General features: G+C 44.0%; 2 protein-coding genes across 2 annotated transcripts in view; one reads left to right on the top strand and one right to left on the bottom strand.

Annotated features, from left to right (window-relative positions):
• Positions 1-19,599, top strand: part of Pi4ka (phosphatidylinositol 4-kinase alpha) — a 126,866-nt gene that overhangs the window by 59,788 nt on the left and 47,479 nt on the right. The window lies entirely within an intron of this gene.
• Positions 5,481-19,091, bottom strand: Serpind1 (serpin family D member 1). Its single transcript, XM_041678193.1, has 5 exons — positions 19,045-19,091; positions 12,794-13,638; positions 8,992-9,265; positions 6,827-6,971; positions 5,481-6,258 (listed from the first exon to the last, which is right to left on the bottom strand). Exons 1-5 carry the CDS (start codon positions 19,074-19,076, stop codon positions 6,067-6,069), a joined length of 1,488 nt encoding a protein of 495 aa, XP_041534127.1. The 5' UTR covers positions 19,077-19,091; the 3' UTR covers positions 5,481-6,066.

Here is a 19,599-nt window from a genome sequence, read left to right as displayed (position 1 = left end):
GGTGGCTCACAACCATCTGTAATGAGGTCTGGTGCCCTCTTCTGGCCTGCAGACATACACACAGACAGAATATTGTATACATAATAAATAAATAAATATTAAAAAAAAATTCTGCTGAGCAGAAAGGCTCACACTAATCCTAGCACTTGGGATACAGAGACAAGTTGATCTCTGTGAGTTCAAGGCCAGCCTGGTCTACAGAGTGAGTTCTAGGACAGCCAGAGCTATATACCGAGACCCTGTCTTAAAAAACAAACAACAATGACAATAAGTAAATAAATAAATAAATAAATGGAATGCCAGTAACTCGATAGATGGTTGTTTCAGTCACCAACAACTTTGAATGACAACCTATAGGGATAACTCTGTGGTCTACAGAGTTCCAGGACAGCCAGAGCTATATACCGAGACACTGTCTCAAAAAACAAACAAACAACAATAAATAAATAAATAATGGGATCCCAGTAACTCTATAGATGGTTGTCTCAGTCACCAACAACTTTGAGTGACAACCTATAGGGATAACTCTGTCTGTGCCCAGACTTCCTCACTCCAGTTCCTTTTGCATGGCACTGAGGTCTGGCCCTGCTTATTCTGCATCATGCCCTGTCCTTCACTGCTGCTTTGTCTCCTTCCTTGGCTTTCTCCTGTGAGAAGGGGGCTGCTTCCTGATTAGATACAGCTGTGCTAGAGAGCCCATCGTTATCCAGTCCTGTTTTATGCTGTGTCCACTGCTCTGCAAAAAATAAAAAGTTTATATAAAAATAATAAAGATAAGGTGTTATGGTGTAACTTTGGTTGGGCTGGAACTTATTCTGTAGACCAGGCTGATTTCAAACTCACAGAGATCCGCCTTCCTCTGCCTCCTGGGTGCTGGGATTAAAGGTGTAAGCCACTACACTTAGTTTCTGCAAATAACCTCTGTGAAGGTTTTCCGCACTCTTAGTCAGTCATTCCCCGGAGCAGTCCTGGGGCCTTGTGTTCTCATATTTTTATCCCTCTCTTGTTCTCGCCTCATGTCGTGCCATAGTTCAGGTCTTAAAAGTGTGAGCGCTGAGGGTGCTAAGGACAAGATAGTTGGACAGGCAAGTGGAGGGGTATGTGTCCGGACGATGGGGGTGGGGATCTTGCTATGTAGCCTGGGGTACTCTAGAACTCTCTGAGTACTCCAGGCTAGCCTTGAACTTGGCAGGTCTGCCTCGGCCTTTCAGGTACTAAGATTGCAGGCATACACCATATCAGATTTATCTCTCCTCATCGTAGTGAAGTGGTTCGTGTGCTTATCTTGGGTGTTCTTTAAACCTTGGGACTTCTAGGCAGGTTATTATTATTGTTCTTTAATAGTAAAAATTCAGGGGGCTGGAGAGATGGCTCAGAGGTTAAGAGCATTGCCTGCTCTTCCAAAGGTCCTGAGTTCAATTCCCGGCAACCACATGGTGGCTCACAACCATCTGTAATGAGGTCTGGTGCCCTCTTCTGGCCTGCAGACATACACACAGACAGAATATTGTATACATAACAAATAAATAAATAAATATTAAAAAAAATAGTAAAAATTTATACATTTTGTGTAGTATCCCACATATACATAGGCCATCTTTTTACCTACACACTCGTTTACTGACCGTTCCTCCTGTGAGTTTATGTTGATAGTGAATGAAGACTATGTCTGTACTAGGACATTTCATCCCATGAGGATGCTTAAGGAAGCAGTGCAATGAACCCTAAGGGTGCATGTTCCTCCTGAACACCTTAACACCTTGGGACTTGCCATCACTGGTTCTCACTGCTCTTACAGATTTACACAGGGGCTGGAGAGATGCCCAGTGGTTAAGAGCACTTGTTACTCTTCCAGAGGAGCTGGGTTTAATTTAAAAAACCCACATGGTGTGGCTCACAACCATCTGAACTTAAGTTTTAGGGTATCTGAGACCCTCTCCTGACCTCCATGGTACTAGGCACACACATGGTACAAAGATATATATGTAGGCAAAACATCCATACACATTTTAAACAAAAATAAAAACAAAACAGATTTTTAGGATTGCAAGAGCCGTTCTATAATGGTATTTCCCCTACTGACTATTTTTTTAAAACAAATTCTCCCACTTTGTCATTAATGTTATCCAACATACAATCATGTTTTGAAGTGTCTTTGTGGACTGAAGGCTTACTCAATAATAGGGTTTAGTTGGTACATGCAAGGCTCTGGGTTAGACTGCCTGCAGCAGAAGTCAAGCTGTGGCTCTATGCATGCTCTCACACGTACGCCTTCTGTTTGGCCTAGAGAGAAAGGTGAGGAGCATGAAGCCCCGGTGGGTACTTTCTCAGCCTGTTGAAAAGAAGTCAGCAAAGCCCATAGGTATACAGAAGTGCTGGGAGTAAAGGCATGAGCTACCACCACCTGGCTGAATATTATCACTTCTAATTGGGGTTAAGAAAAAGGTTCCAGGGCTAGAGAGATGGCTCAGCGGTTAAGAGCACTGGTTGCTCTTCCAGAGGTCCTGAGTTGTAGTCCCAGCACCCACAACCATCTGTAATGAGATCTGGTGCCCTCTTCTGGCACGCAGGCAGAACACTGTATACATAATAAATAAATAAATAAATCTTTAAAAAAAGAAAAAGAAAGAAAGAAAAGACAGAGATTCAATGTAGATTTCAGAATGGTGTTAAAAAAGGAGACACAGAAATATAGCCAGGCATCCAGGCACACACTTAATGGCAAAAGAACATGCCCAAACCTGGGTGTGGGCTTCCTGGAGACTTGTATTTTTAACAAAAGTTAATGGTTATATTACGGGGGAGGAAACAAATATTTGATCTTCTTGCTCAACAGAGAGCCAAAGGATCATGAGTTTTTACATTTGCTTTTTACTGACCTCTTGTACCTTCTGAAAGAAATTGATTTCCAAAGGTGGTGTGGGGTTTTTTGTTTTGTTTAGGTGTTTCTTTAATATTTAATGTTTTGTACTGTTTTGTTGTTACTTGTTTTTCAAAGAGAAATACATACTCTGTTTTAGACTTTTAATGATTCAAAAGGGCTGGTTAATTTGAAGCAAAAGGCTTGGCTCTTGCTCTTTAATACATCTGTCAGCACCCAGGAACCCCCTGAAACTGGAGCGCTCCAGTTGCTGTGAAGCTGGGTCATGTGGTTGTGGGGTCCCTTCCTGCTTAGTTAGGTGATCTTTATCTTCTAACTTTGCAAACTTATTTTTTTCATTGCTTTTGCTGCTATATATCCCACACTTAAGCATTTTGAAGACTCTCTGTCACTTAGACACCTCATATACTCAGAATATAGTGGCTGATTAAGATGTACCATCTTCCCAGGAAATATTCCTGTGTCTCACTGAGAGCGGGTTCATCTTCACCTCAGGTAGTTTTTTTTTTCTTTTTTTTTTTTTTTTGTTTTTTGTTTTTTGTTTTTTCGAGACAGGGTTTCTCTGTGGCTTTGGAGCCTATCCTGGAACTAGCTCTATAGACCAGGCTGGTCTCGAACTCCCAGAGATCTGCCTGCCTCTGCCCCCGAGTGCTGGGATTAAAGGCGTGCGCCACCATCGCCCGGCACCTCAGGTAGTTTTTGTGGACTTAGATAGGTTATACCTTTTCTAGGTCATATGCACTTTTGTAAGTTTTATACTTCTTTTCTACAGAAATACATCTGTGTTCATGTGTGTCTCATGAAAAGACTGTCCAGAGCCTCTAAGTTCGGAGCCCCTTGGTAAGGTTCTTAGACTAGACAAGAAATGCTTATCCCTGGTCTAGACCTTGTCCGGGTATTACCACCTCACAACGACCCTGTGAGACCACTGCTGCTTTTATTTGCATTTTACAAGTAAGCATAGTGAGGTATAAAACCTGCTCAACATCTCATAGCTGTTAGGCATAGGGTTTGCGTCCAGGAAGCTTGCCCCAGAGCCTGTGCTATAGTTAGTCCTCTCCTGCTTTGAGAAACGGCAGGCTAGTGTATTTAAGAGGGACTGTAGGGATTCTAAGTAAATGGAAGTAATTAGGGACCCTGGAGATGAGAGGATCCCACCTGTGCAGGAGCCTGGAGCAACCTAGGCCACATATGACTGAGGTAGGGATGGGAAGTGAGACCGTGGAGTTTTCTGGGAAAATGACACATGACAAAGGCTAAAGATATGAAGTAGGGGGTGGTGTTTGTTTTGAGACAGGATTTCACCTTATCGTCCTGGCTCTAACTTGTAGGTTTAACCAATCCTCTTAACCTCAACCTCTGAAATAACTAGGATTACAGGGACATATCCACCCATCTTTTTAGGGCACAATTTTGAAATAACTGCAATTAGAAATGTAAGGAGTTGAGAAAAAATACCAGCAAGATAAAATATATAAAACAAACACCAGAAAAGAACAGTGTTAAAACAAATTGGAGGGGAAAAGTGATGGGCCATCATCATTCAGGCTTCACCAAGAACTGAAAAGATGCAGTGGGGAGATTTTGCCTCAGTCCTGTCCTGTCTTATTCTCAATAGAATGCTGGTCCAGGTGTAAGATAGTTAGCAAGGAGTCCAGGCCCTGGAGCCTTCCTACCTGGGGTTGGATCTAGGTCTCATCAAGTTACTCTTCTTCTGTAAGTTGCCATTGCTTCCTCAACCGTCAAGAGGAGGTGGTGATAATGTGACCTCCAAAACCAGCAGCATCGAGCATATAGTATGTACATTACACACTATTTCATACATTACACTAGAAGTAGCATGATCCTCTCAGCTGTTCCTATTGCTATTATTGTTTCATGTGGTCAGAGTACTCTGTAACCAGACCCTCAAGTCCAGCAAGCCTAGCCTTGGACCCCAGCCCCACCTTGTAGCTGTATTTTGTACATGTTTTAGAACCCTTCCAACTCTTGCATTGTTGGGAAATAAAACTTCTTCCTCTAAGGTGTGGGATTTACAGTTAGTTAGCACAAAGCTTGTGGCTGCTGCTCCTGTTACAGCTTCCAGTCTCCCCACCGAAAGCACATCTTGACCCATGCTTTCTGAGCAGCCTTTGGAGCGCTGTGAATGGTACCAAGTCGTATTCCTTGGATGTTGCCAACTTTATCAGACCAGACCTGCTGCAGGGCTACATCTGAGAGATGAAAGTTAAAGCATGCACCTCGTATAGACACTAGAGCATCTTGTCTCAGGTCTCCCATCAGACTGGTACCAAGGACTCAGCCACACACCTCTTTATCCAAAACTAGTCACTGCATAACACTTGAGTAACTTTCTGTCCACCTTTGTCTTTCTTAAGGGTGTTTTCCAACTTGCCCCTTGTTATTTGAGGTGCAAAATAATAGACTTATACTGGGTGTTATGGCACATGGCGTTAGGGATCCCAGCACTAGAAGGCAGAAGTAGGCAGATCTTTATGCAGTCAAGACCAGCTTGGTCTACCTAGCAAGTTCCAGTCCAGCCAAGGCTACATAGTGAAACACCACCACCCTCCTTTTTAAAAGATAATTGTAACAGATACACAGTAAATATAGCTGTTTATTTATCTCTAGAATGAATCTGTAACCTTGTGTACACACCTAGGTAACCATGAGGCAGCGGGAGAGGAGATGGTCACATGAATTTAGGAGGTTGGGCCTTGAATTAAGTCTCAGCATCTCAGGTGTGTTGAGGTTATTTTTCCACTGGGCAGGAGTTGTACTGCTTGGGCATCCTCCCTGGAAGGGGTGAAACCTCCTGAATAGCATTTAGATGGGGGCTGGTTGAGTTTTCTCTTTTTAACCTTGAATGATAACATTGATGAAGCTACCTGCAGAGAAAGTATTACATACACCCTGGCAGTTTGCTCATAGGGGCCAGGAGTGGGGGCTGAGGCAGTACATATGTTGCTAAGACCTCTGGGGAACAGCTGGCCCTAGAGTTAGCACATTAATTTCTGTGATCTTGTAGTGTTGTTTGCTGTGTCAGCTTCTTAGTCCCTGGTAACTTTCTTCTCCTATGTGGGCCTTAAGTTCAGATATTATCATAAACCACATAAGTTATCATATCAAAATATCTCTGTCCTCTTTGTTAGACCAAACTACATCAGGTGCCCAGACCACCACCGTTAAGACCTGGTGGGGTTGGCCACTCTCCCCATGAAGAGCAGGCAGCTGGTTCGGTGCTCATATACTAAAAACAGGAAAGGACGGTCAACAGTGAACCGGACTTGGGTAGACAGCGGCATGAACCCCACCGTGGTTACAGCTGCAGCTTGCGTGCCCTCTTCGTTCACCGTGATGGTACTTTGGTGCTTAAACTGTGTAAAAGCAGAAAGGAAAGGTATCAGTGGTGCAGGTTGTCATGAGAGGTGGGGATGGGGTGGGATGGAGCACCTGATTAAGACTCATCATCAGGCCGGGCAGTGGTGCACACCTTTAATCCCAGCACTTGGGAGGCAGAGGCAGGCCTCAGTCAGTTTGAGGCCAGCCTGGTTTACAAGAGCTAGTTTCAGGACAGCTAAGGCTGTTACACAGAGAAACCCTGTCTTGTGGGGAGAAAAAAAAAAAAGACTCATCATCAGAGAAAAGTTCCAGAGACCTTACATAAGACACAAATCACATCTAGTCAAAATGACCCTTAAAAGGTTTTTGAGCACATGGTAATGGTGGCAAGAGTCTCTGTCACATCATATATACTTACCTTTAAACAGTGGAACTACATTGTATTGGCCATGTCCAGAGGCTGAGAGGCTTAGGAGCCAAAATAGCCACCCAGCCCCCTGTATCTTTAAAGTTTGGGTCACAGGCCTACCAGGAGGTTGGAGAAAGAGGCAGCAACAGTGCCAGGCAGGATCTGGGAACTAATACACAAGAGGGAGCCATTACCAGATCAATGGTGATCCTCTGGTCTGAGATGCCTGACATGTTGCCATTCTTGCTAAACAGCTTTGTGATTCCCATGGACTTAAGCACCTCCACCAGGTTGTAGTTCTTCTCAAGCTTAAACTTGGGCAGAAGTACCTCTCGAGTTCTAGTTGGAAAAGAAGGGCGCCAATTTTATGGATACAAATGACAAAATAATTACATTTCCCCTGCTAAATTGAATTGGCCTGCAGTGAAGTATATTTACCACAGAACTAACATAGCATCTCTTGACATTTAAAATGTATATATTGGTACTGTCAGTCGAGGGTTGGGAAAAGCCATCCACCATAGGTCCAGTCACAGCCCTTCTATCAATGAGTGTCACAGACACAGACTCCGGTACCAGGGAACACTGCACCTGTACAATGTCCAGAGTTTTGTTCTCATCGTTCTGTAAGCAGCATAGTAGAAATGTCTTAGGTATAACAAGGAAGGCAGAGGTGACTTTGTGGGGGCAGGATGCACAGGATATCGATAGGTGTTAGACCGTTTTATATGTAAGAAACATGAAGGCCTTGGATCTGACTGAAGCATAAAGGGACAGGCCAAGGGAGGGAAAAAGGAAAGATGCTAAACAGAGCCAACCAGGGAGGGCAAACTGCGATCAGCTAGAATCTAGCCAGGCTCCTCGTGTTAGGAGTCCACAGTGAGGGAGAGAGTGAGGGGATGGACATGCTGTGCTGGACGAGGGACAGAACTCAGGGTGGCTTGGCCTCACTGACTTCAGAGAGGATGCCACCAAAGAGAAGGATGGTACAGGAATTAAGTACAGAAGGGACATTTTTAAGGAAATCCACAGGGCTTACTATCATCATATACCTGAGAAATCTACCTTCCTCCAAGAATCGGCTTCTAAGGTTTTCTATTTTAGGGTTTTTATTTTGCTTTAATTTTTATTATACTTATTTACATATTTTATGCATGCATGCATATTGCCCAGGGTATGTGTTATGTGTATAGAGGTCAGAAAAGGACAGCTTTCAGGTGTCTCTTCTCTCCTTCCACCATGTGGGTCCCAGGAATTGAACTCAGGTAGTTAGGCTTGGCAGTAAGCACCTTTACCTACTGATCCATCTCGCTGGCTTGTGGTTTTGAAACAGGGTCTCACCCTTCCTGACTCATGATTTCCTGCCTCAGCTTCCCCATTGCTGGATTACAGGGGTGTACTACTGTACCCAGCAATATTTTCAGTGCTGGATTACAGGGGTGCACTACTATACCCAGCAGTATTTTCACTTTTGCTGTATTTTTTTATTTCTTGACCAACAGATTTCACATCTTATTATGAGCCTAACCAGTAATTAATTATCTAGTAACACAGAAATATATCCCATTTCTCTAGATTCTTTTTGCCATTATCCAATAACTTCAAGTGTTTAACATCAGTAGTTTCGACTATAAATAATAAATAAAGATCAAAGAATATCATGAGTGACAAGTCTTAAGTGAGTTAAAAAGAACTTGCGATTTCCTGGCAGAAAAGGAGAGTGATATCTGTGCTGGGAGCCTCTTACATTCTAGGCACTGAGAGCAGGGGCTGGGGGTGGGAGCAGTCAACCCACTGCTGTGTTTACTGCTCCCCTTGAGTCCTGATAAGTAATATGGTTAGTTGCACCTTGGGGTTGACTGCACTGGGGCTCAGAGCCACACGTGTGGTATAGTAAGTAGATGGAGGCTGTTCCTAAGATGACCTGCAGCTACCTGTCCCTGCCTTCTGAGACAGTTTTGTGGCTTTCTCATTAGTGTTCCCACTGAACAAGAAATTCAGGCTGAAATAAGCAAGGCCTGTGTGGCAATTTTTGGGTTCTTTTGCGAACTTCCTTTAAAAACAAACAAACAAAAACTGGAGAAACTGAGTAGGGAGGTCACACTCCTGACGCTGGAGAAACTGAGTAGGGAGGTCACATTCCTGACGCTGGTCAGGTGATAAGGAAGGAGGGCCACTGCCCCTTTTAGGCCCATCTGCACTACATAATGAGTACCAGGCCAATCTGCACTACAGAGTGAAACCCTGACTCAGAAGAGAAGGAGGGAGGGACGGAGGGAGGGGATAAAAATTAGCCATGGCTTCAGTACTCCTAGATACCCCAGCCTGAGAAAGCAAAAGAACAAATGACCTGAAGTACCTGTTTGTCATGCTTTTTTGCCATCTCTCTACTACCTGGGGCGTCAGCTGCGCTTCAAGAGTCTTCATTCCTGAGAGCTTGCGTGGGATAACAATTAGCATGCTGACATCCCCTACATACTCCAACTGGAGAATGTCACAGTCCAGCTCCTGGTCATTTGCCGCAAGGAAGTTCCCTTTAGTCTGCATCATGGAGACTTTAACTACCTCTCGCTCATTGAGCCGGAAGTTGTGGTTGTGTGTCATTTCCACTGGGAATTTATTCACCCAAGTTCCTGTGAAGTCAAAAGGAATGTCCCTTCAGAATGTGGCCTTTGCTCTTGAACATGTGCCCTTGGAGGGCTCTCTAGAACTAACACCCAGAGTCTTAACAAGAAAAATTTACTTATTTGTCCCTGACAGATACTTAGTTCGCCTGGGCCTGTAATCTAATTATTTGGAAGGCGAGTAACCCTTTGAGCCCTCACACTATGGTTCTCTAGCATTTGGCAGGACACGAATCTGATAGAGTGGTGTCCTCAGGGTCTTCCATGTCGGCTTGGTATAGAGCTATTATTCAGAAATAAATCTTAGCTCCAAGATACTCATCATTAATGTTGGTAACTAGTTCCAACAGGCCACATGCCAGGCATAAGCGCATTTCTTGTATTACCTCATTTCCAGCTCCTAGAAGCTATATGAAATACATGGTTTAAATTTCCACACATACTTTTAGATAAGGTAGCAGAGACACAATGAAGTAAGGTAACTTGTTCAAGGTTTCCCTCTGGTATATAGAGCAGCTGCATTGAGAAAACCAGGGATCTCTGGAGGAAGTTTAAACAGCAGACAGCTCTGGCCTGCTTATAGTTGCCCCTCAGCTGCTACCTCCAAGTCAGCCACACCCAGGGTTTCTAAACCAAATCATTCTGTATAGTGTGGGGACTGTCAGTGCTCTGAGACTTTAACAGCATTCTTAGGCTCTCCCAGTGCGATACCAGCTTTAGTTGTGATAGTCACTAGTGCCTGCAGACACCGCTCCAGACCCATTGGAAATCACTGCTCTGCCAGCCGCTATGAGAAGAAGCACTAACAAAGCAGTTATAGCACAGAGTTAAGTTAAGAGATTTGAGGATTAGAAACAAAATTATACTTATGAAATTTTCTAACCTTTAAAGTGCATCCTTCTCAGCTAGCACTCCAAAGGCAGAGGCAGGCCAAGGCAGTCAGTGAGTTCAAGGCCAGCCTGGTCTACAGAGTGAGTTCCAGGACAGCTAGGGCTGCACAGAGAAACCCTGTCTCAAAAAACAAATAGCTGAGCAGTGGTGGCGCACGCCTTTAATCCCAGCACTGGGAGGCAGAGGCAGGAGGACCTCTGAGTTCAAGCCCAACCTGGTCTATAGAGTTCCATGACATAGCTACTGGGAAAAAGCCAACAGCAAAACAAAACAAAACAAAACAAATAAACAAAAATATGCCCCCTCTGATCCCTAACAGAGTCCAGTCAGTGTTCCAACACATCCGGGAAAAGCACTTTGGCACCTCAGTGTACTGTGGATTAGTTACTTAAGAGATGATATGATCATGTCTAGTCTGTCCCGTATTCCCGCCTGTTCTAGTGCAGACAGCACAGCCTCTTGGTTCAGAATTTCAGGTATGACTGATTAGTGTCGAGGCTGTGGGCAACCAGCCGACTATGAACACTGAGGGCATTCCCACCAGCCTGTTCTGAAGCCATTCCCAAGCAGAGCCTGATCACTTGTGAAAATAAACATTACCTGCAATATCATACATACGCCTCGTCATATTGAACTATGCTGTATATATACCCTCTTTCAAGTTCATTGTGCTCTTCCTGTTTACAGGACTGAGTGCTGCATTGTTTCCATTCTCTGCGCCCTGTCAGAGTAGGGCTGACCCTCCCATGAAGACAGGGGTCACAAATGAGGAGGGGTGAAACTACCATTTAGACTCTTGTTTGCTCAGTTCCAAAACTTGTACTTAGAACCAATAATGGAAAAGAACATTTTCATCATAAATATGTACTATATGTTTGAATATCTGCCTGTGGTCACGGCTTGTTAGAGATTTAGCCTTTAGCAGTACCCTCCTTGAAACTTGAATGCTGTGCCTGGCTCTGGAAGGAAATCTGGGGGTTAGATCTCAGCACTCCCAAGCCCCCTGAAGTCTTGGCCTCTGTAGTGCTGCTTAGCAGCCCAGCCTGGCAGGATTCCTATTTTTGCAGAACTGGGAAAGTTCCTGTCCTCCAAATCCCCGAGCAGCACAACCACTGGGGTGAACAAATAGGAAGTGTAGGCTTTCCAGCACCTATGCCTTTACCAGTGTCTTGAACTCAGTGATGACAAAGAAATGTGGCTACAGTACTGCCGTTAGCTGTGGTGCTAAGCCATCCCTGTGACTGCCTTCAGCTTAAGTAGGTACAAGTTTATTTTGATCAGATTCCAAAAGAGGTTTGGATTTTGCCTGTAGCCCCAGCATTGTAGGAATTAAAGCAGGAGGGTCTTGAATTCTAGGTCATCCTGTCTACATAGCAAGACCCTTTTTTAAAAAATACTTTTTGAGTTGGGTCTTATTATGTAGATACACACAGATGTGCTTGAGTTGGGTCTTATTGTGTAGATACACACAGATGTGCTTGAGTTGGGTCTTATTGTGTAGACACATACATGTGCTTGAGTTGGGTCTTATTGTGTAGATACACACATGCACATGTACATTTGTGTTGAGTGGGAGATAGTGCACTCTTTAAAAGTGCTTTCATGCCTGGCCGCTAAGAGTTGCTGGAGAACCATTATTTAGAACCAGAAAGATGGCCCAGCCAAAGATGTCTGCTGCCGGTCCTGCCGATTGGTTTCCATCACAGAGACTACAGTATAGAGGGGAGAGAACTGACTGTCACAAAGGGCAAAAAAACAAAAGAGGAACAAAGTTAATGCAAAAGTCCCCTGAGAGAGCTGGTTGTGGTGGCACATGCCCTTGATCCTAGCAGGCCAGCCTAGTCTACACAGCAGGTTCTAGACTAGCCAAGTCTATATTAGGGGGACCCTGTCTCAGAAAACAAAAAGTACCCTGAGAAGAAGTTGTGTTTCTAGGAATTATTGTAGCTGAACAGTTTCCAGACGTATTTCTCTAGCTTTTTGTCTGTATTTCTACTCACTGATAATTGGGAAGGAAAACGAAGAAATCTTAATCCACACTGACCAAATACTTAAAAACGAGGGGGGGGGGCTTATATTATTTCTTCCAATTTATAAATCATCAGTTTTTAATTAATTAATTAAAATAAATAAATCATCAGAGATAGCTCACAGAGATCCATCCTGAACACTGCCCTACAGTCTGTACTCTTGGGGCATCTTTTTTGGGGGGGGGGGGTGGTGATTTTTGGTTTTTCAAGACAGAGTTTCTCTGTGTAGCCCTGGCTGTCCTGGAACTCACTTTGTAGACCAGGCTGACCTCCAACTCACTGAGATTCACTGCCTCTGCTTCCCAAGTACTGGGATTAAAGGCTTGCGCCGCCTTGGGGCATTTTACCTCTATGCTTTGCTGGATTTGTCTGTAAAAAAGGATCCTGATAACTCTTAACACCACAATCCCTACCACATAGAAATCCAGTGAGTGTAAAATGATAAGCTGTTAATATTAATAATAGCTACCACTCATTGTGTTCTTCCCTGCCCTTGAGTCGGCCAAGTGTCTTATTTTCCATCATAAATTACAGCTAACGTACAGTTCTTGGTCTTTTTGTGTACCAGACAGCTGTGTTGTGGGTTTCCTTTGGAAATCATAAAATTGCTTCTTACCTTTGAAGTAGATGCAGTTCAGAATCATCATCTGAGTAGCAGAATCTATATTCTCCAGAGCTTCTTTTATGAGGCCCTTGGTGAGCTTCAAAATGTGGTTGTTTGCCTTTGATATGAAGGCAGGATCTGAGAAGTCAGCCACCTGGGCCTCGGCAAAGTAAAACTCTCTCATACCAGCTTTGAAGTCCTCCTGGATGGGAAACTGCTTCTGAATATAAAGGTCATTAACTGACTGGAGCGTGTACCCAAAGTTCCTCCTGAACAGGCGATGGGTCAGCTTCCGAAAGAGATTGTGAATGGTAGCAATCTCATACTTGCTGCTAGCATTGACAAAGTCTTTAAAGTGTAGAACTGAGTGTACTTCCTCATGGGTCTCTCCCCTCAAGCCTAAGGAAAGCATCCCCATAGCAGTAGAAATGCCAACAGGTGCAATGAAGATGTTATCAGAAGTGGTAGCCTGGTCCTTCAGGACTCGGTAAAGGTTGAAGGCAAACTTTGCATTGAGGATATTAAGACGCTGGATCCGACTCTTGCCTTGGAAAAGCTGCAGGATATTCCCATCACTTGATTCTGCGTCTGTCGGGGAAACTGCATCAATGATGTAAATGTAGTCGTCGTCTTCACTGAGTAGCTTCTCCAGGTCCAGGTAGTCCTCCTCCTCCTCCCCCTCTGGAATCCAGTCATTGGTGACTGTGTTTTCTTTGTGGAAGTTAGCAGGCAGGAAGGACATGCTCATGTTTTCTTTACCTAGCTGCTCAGAAAGGCCTTGGCTCCCAACACACACAGTCATGATGGCGGAAAGAAGAAGAGGGTAGAATGGAGGCTTCATCTTTGCAGAGCTAAAGCTGGTATAGAAAACAGACAACAGTGAGAGCAGCCTAGCTCCATCCTGCTGGAGCATCCAGAAAGAGGCCTGTCACAGCACCAGTTCTTACACCAGCCTAGGATGCTAAAATTTAAGAGACTCTGATAAGAAATAAACATACAACTAGTGTTAAAGTTTTGTGTGTTTCATACATCTCCTGGGATCTGTGAGCCCCTAGACCAGTGGTTCTCAACCTTCCTAATACTGTGACCCTTTAATACAGTTCCTCAGGCTGTGACCACAACCATGAAATGATTTCATCGGTGCATCATAACTGTAATTGTGCTTCTGCTGTGAGTTATGAATATCTGATATGCAGGGTTGAGAACTCCTGCCCTAGATGAAAATTTTTTTAGAACTTTTTGTATTTGTTTGTTTATTTATTTGTGTGGGTGGGCAGGTTTGCCATATTACATTTGTGGAGGTCATATGACAACTTTTAGAAGTCACTCCTTCTACCTTGTGGGTCCCAGGGATTGAACTCAGGTCATCAGCCTTAGTAGCAGGCACCTTTCCCTGCTGAACCATCTTATCAACCCAATTTTTATTATTATTTTTATGTGTGTGTACAGACACACATGTAAACATGCATGCTACAGTCAGATGTTTGGGTGGAGATTGTTTTCTCCTTCCACCTTATGTGAGTTCTGGAGAACAAACTCTGGTAGCCATGTTTGCCCAACAAACACCTTTACCTGCTGAGCTGAGAATCCCGACCTGAGATCCCTTCTTTAAGTTAAGTTGTTTGAGATCTGGAACCTAGCAGGACCCCCTTAGGACCTACTAAAGGATTGTGGCTGGGGACCCGTGTCTCCTGGCACTCTGAGAGGCTAACGGCTTATGTGACTGGCTGTAGGAGAACTTTGCTGTCAGAAGAAAAACATCTTTCTTCTTCCAGCTTCCCATCTCACTGTGCAGACAGGGTGGGGGTGGGTGACATCAGAGGCTCACCCTTCCTAAAGGTCTGTAGACAAGCGAGATCTCTTGTATAGACCCTCTTCTTGTCCTTGTCTGCACAGCCCTTGCCTTGTCCCCAAGGAGGCTGTGACATGTCAAATCCGATTTTTCTGTCCAGTGGCTTTGATTTGGTTTTTCATATCTCAGTTATTAAGTAGGTACATGACCTGTCTTTTGTTGCTCCCCTATCTCACCAGCTAAGTGTATCTTCCTAGGAAAAAGATCTGTTTGGTGTCTGTGACCATTTCCTTGTTTAGAATATCTGTTGCCAGTCTAGATCAAATAAGAGTTACTGGCGCCTAAGTATTTGAACTTGTTAGGTCTGAAGACAGTTAAGGACTAGCTGTGCAGTTGCCCAACTTGAAATACTCCTGCCATTTTAATCTGTTATGAGATGTAGCCTTCTTTTGCTACTACTAAGAGATGGCAGTGGTCTGAGTTATGGATGTAGCTAAATGTTAACTACTCTCACCCACACTGCATGGACCAGGGCTCAATCCCTAGTGCCAAAACTGATGGATGGTAGGTAATGATGATTAGAGAATGACTAGCCTTGAGCAGGTAAAGCTCCAGCTCCCTGATGTCAAGCTCTGCCTTGCTTGCTCAGAGTGCCAGGACACTCAAAACTACCTACTCTAGGGAGCAACTGTTGCCATCTTTGTCCTTAGGGCCTATGCCCTAGAATATGGTTAAAATTAGCATTTCCAGCATTTTTAGTCATAACTGAGGAACTTTTTTTAAAAATGCATTATGTATCTCAGGCTAGTTGAAAACCCCATTTAGCCGAGGGTGACCTTACATTTCTGATCCTTTGCCTCCACCTCCTTAGTTCTAGGTCTGTGCGACCAGACCTGTTCCATACAGTACCGAGGATGAAACAGGGTTTGTCAGCACTAGTCCGGCACTCTACCAACTGAACTACATCCAACCAGAAGACTTCTGATTGCTTATTTTGGAGAGTCACATGGTTTCTGACTTTGATTTGTTTTGTTTTGTTTTTTTGTTTTTTCGAGACAGGGTTTCTCTGTGGTTTTGGAGCCTGTCCTGGAACCAGCTCTTATAGACCAGGCTGGTCTCGAACTCCCACCCGGCTGGTTTCTGACTTTGACTATGTCTGGTCTTTTCTGATCCTCTTCAGTGTTTTGCTGAGATTGGTGGCTACATAGTCCGCACATGTGGAACAGTTTCTAGAAATGGAGTCTAATGTATGTAGTCAAATAGAACTGGACCTAGTTTCAAGATAGAATCAGGCATGAACAGGAAGCTCATAGTTAAAGAAGAGCAGGGCTAGAGAGGTGGCTCAGCAGTGTGCTTCTTGCTCTTCAGAGGAATGAAAGACTCAGTCAGATCCCAGCCCTCAAGTTGGGTGGCTCACACCCATCTCTAACTCCAGATCCATAGAATTCTGATACCCTTCTGGCCATCTGTACACACTGGTACACACTTGAACAGGCAAATGCATAAACACAAATAAAAATAAATCTTTACAAAAAAAGAAAAAAAAACAGAAGCAACTTAATGGAAGTCTTTTGTATGATTATACTTAAAAGTATCCTGAGCTCGGCCAGGCAGTGGTGGCACGCGCCTTTAATCCCAGCACTCGGGAGGCAGAGGCAGGCGGATCTCTGTGAGTTAAAGGCCAGCCTGGTCTACAAGAGCTAGTTCCACGACAGGCCCCAAAGCTACGGAGAAACCCTGTCTCAAAAAACAAAACAAAGTATCCTCAGCTAAAAGAGTAATTAGTAATAAAAATGTTAAAGATCAAAGCAGAAGCCAACTTGAATTAGTGTGGGCTTGGGAGCCTAGTCCCAGCCATGCAGTAAAGATCTTCATCCTCTCCTGGTACTCAGGGTACTCTTGGAAGACTGTTTGGTTTGGTGTAGGGGGTTAAGCATCATGTACCCTGTTCCTGCATTGTATGTTCAAAAGCTGTAAGCCATAATTTCCATTATTCTCTTACTAGCAAAATAAGAAAAATGTAAGGGTATTTTTTATGCATTGAAAAATTAGAGCTCTAACAGGTAACTTTCTATTTTTTTCTGGTCAGTTTCATTAAAGCATTTAAAAACACCTCTAAATTGTATATACATTCAAATTACTATCTTTGAATTAAAGTATTATAGTTTTAAGATAAATCATCAAAACTTTGTTTTCATAGGAACATCATTTAGCAATTTTTATGAGGTACATGGAGTAGACCTGGCCTTTTTGATCATGTGTCATAGAGAACAGCCTCTCTAGCCTTGATGTCTCCAGATCCAGACCAGAACAAACAGGAAGGGAGAAAAGTAGTTGCCAGTAATATGGAAAGGTTTTTTTTGATATAGGGTTTCTCTGTGTAGCCCTGGCTATCCTGGAACTTGCTCTATAGACCAGGCTGGCCTCAGACTCATAGAGCTCTACTTGCCTCTGCCTCCCAAGTGCTGGGAAACCTTTTTATGTTAAAATAACTTCAAACTTACAGAAGAACTAAGGACAGAGTAGGAGAGCAGCTGGCGCCCCTTTACTGTCACTGGATTTTACATGTATGTGTGAGATGTGGTGTGTGTATGTATCAGCATCTACAAGTATTTTCTGAGCCTTTTCAAGTTAGATCTCTTAACATTTCTCTAACCTTTAATAATGCTTGGGAAAACGTCCTAAGAACAAGGCTATTCTCATACTTACTCATTAGACACTTATCTAATTTGAAAAGAAATTTTTTTCTTTTTTGCCCTCCGGTGATAGGTATACAGGGCTGCAAGCCCGTCGTCTGGCCTCGACCCCTCAAGTGCTGGAGTTCAGCCTTATGCCACCATGCCCAACTTCCAGCTTACAGTACCAAAGATCTAATTCTCTTGTCTCTATAATTCCAGTTCCAGTTTGGTCAGTTGTGCCACTGGTACAGCTGATAGAATTTTATACTGGACTTTAAAAGTAAGACTGCTTTCTTTTTTTTCTAGTAAAGGAATAAGTTTCCTACCTTGAAATATTAAAAACAAAAAAATATAATTGGAAAAAAATGTTAGAAACCCAGCTTACCTGTGTGCCTCTGAGCAGCGGCGTTACAGAGATGAAATCAGGAAGGGCCACCAGCAGGGTTCAGCGTGAACTTTGGTGCTGGGCTGTTGTGTATTTTCCAAAGCAAATATGCTCCAATTCAAACACTACTCAACTAGCTCTGTCAGCAGAAAACCTTTCAACTATGTCTTTGATCACTGCCTGGTGACAAGCTGCTTCCAAACTACAGTTCCTCTGTCGCTGAGGTTTTGGATGTTACTCTCAGCATGTCTGCAGGATATCTTGCTGAAGCTAAGCATATTTGTTCAGTGTTCTGGGAGCAGAATTGCTACAGGGGTCCAATACTCTATGGCCCCCAAAGGTACCTGCTTGCACACGGTGCCTATAAATGCAATGCCACACACATAAGCATAAATAAATCTGTTGAAATGACCATTAAAGCTTTTCTTTATTTTTAAAAAAATAATTTTTGTGTGTGGGGGTATTTTGCCTGTGTACCACAAGCATGCAATGCCCATGGAGACCAGAAGAGGGCATCAGATTTCCTCTGGACCTGAAGTTCCTGACTTGTGCTAGCTTCCATATGGGTGCTGGAAATCAAATCCACTCCCTTGGAAGAGCAGCAAGTGCTCGTAACTGCAGTGCTAGCTCTCCAGCCCCTACAGCCGTTGTTTAGAGAGTGGAATGTGGGGATATCTCAGTGAGTAGCACTCTCTTCTCAAGCCTGAGGGTCCAATTCAGGCTCTGGAATTGGATCACATGTTTGTAACCCCAGCACTCTTGTGGAGATAGAAAACAGGGATAGCAGAAACACCTAGAAGTGGTTCAACGATTTTTGCACTTGTCTGTCATGACTCTGGATTTCTTGATATTTCTCTCCCACTTATCCTAGGAATTTGATTTATTTTTAAGCATAAGCAGGTCTTCTATTTAGTAGCCCTTACCTGTCCTATGTTAGGGGGCCTTTTCTAGGATGCCCCAGATCCTCCCTATCTTTCTTGAAGCATGGAGTATTGCCTTCCCCTAACCTGCCATGATGCTTTGTCTTTATCTTAGGATATAGCAAAGAACTACTGCTTCCCCTCAAAGATACCCCTCTTCCCTTCCTGGGCACTAGAGCAGTCTTAGCTGAAGTAATAACCAGTGAACCAGGAGAAATGAGGGATAGGGATCACCCATGGCCAAGGAGGTCAGGGAAGAGGAGGAGACCAAACCACAGAAAGTTGGGGGGTTTTTTGTTTTGTTTTTTTGGTTTTTCGAGACAGGATTTCTCTGTGGTTTTGGAGCCTGTTCTGGAACTAGCTCTGTAGACCAGGCTAGTCTCGAACTCACAGAGATCTGCCTGCCTTTGCTTCCCAAGTGCTGGGATTAAAGGCATGCGCCACCACCGCCCGGCCAAACCACAGAAAGTTTGATGGCTTTCTCTTACCTGTCAAACTGTGCCGGGCTTCTCTGCCACATGAAGGTTGGTTAGTTAGTTAGTTAGTTAGTTAGTTAGTTAGTTAGTTTTGAGACAAGGTCTTACTATGTCCTGCCTGTCCGGAACTCACTGTGTAGACCAAGCTGGCCTCAAACTCACCTACTACCAGGCACTCTTAGCAGCATTCACCTTGAAGTCTGCTATCTGGATCCCCATTTGGGCTTCCTCCTCCCCCAGAACCTTATCACCTCTCACCAGTCAGTCACACAGCCACTTACACCCGTGGCCACTGGTCAAGCTGGAAGCACTTTGTCATTGCCCTTGGTGGCTAGTGTTTGCAGCCTGCTTCCTGCTCTGTGACTCCTCCATCTACTGTTGCATTCCCCATTTCCGTACCACCTCCAAAGTCTGCCCTAAACCAACTCTTCCCAGGCCACAGTACCCTGGTAGTTCTAAGGGAGAGGCCAGACCCTCTGCCACATGGGCTGCTGAGCTCCAGACCGGCACCTGTGCCCTCCCTGTACTTTAGAGAGATGTTTCCGACAGAATCCCAGGAAATAGTCT

The sequence above is a fragment of the Microtus oregoni genome, unplaced genomic scaffold (assembly GCF_018167655.1).
Source record: "Microtus oregoni isolate MIOR12 unplaced genomic scaffold, Mior012 000029F_ref0000214, whole genome shotgun sequence".
Taxonomy (NCBI): domain Eukaryota; kingdom Metazoa; phylum Chordata; class Mammalia; order Rodentia; family Cricetidae; genus Microtus; species Microtus oregoni.
Note: the sequence above shows the minus strand (reverse complement) of the source record. Positions and strands in the feature narration are given on the sequence as shown.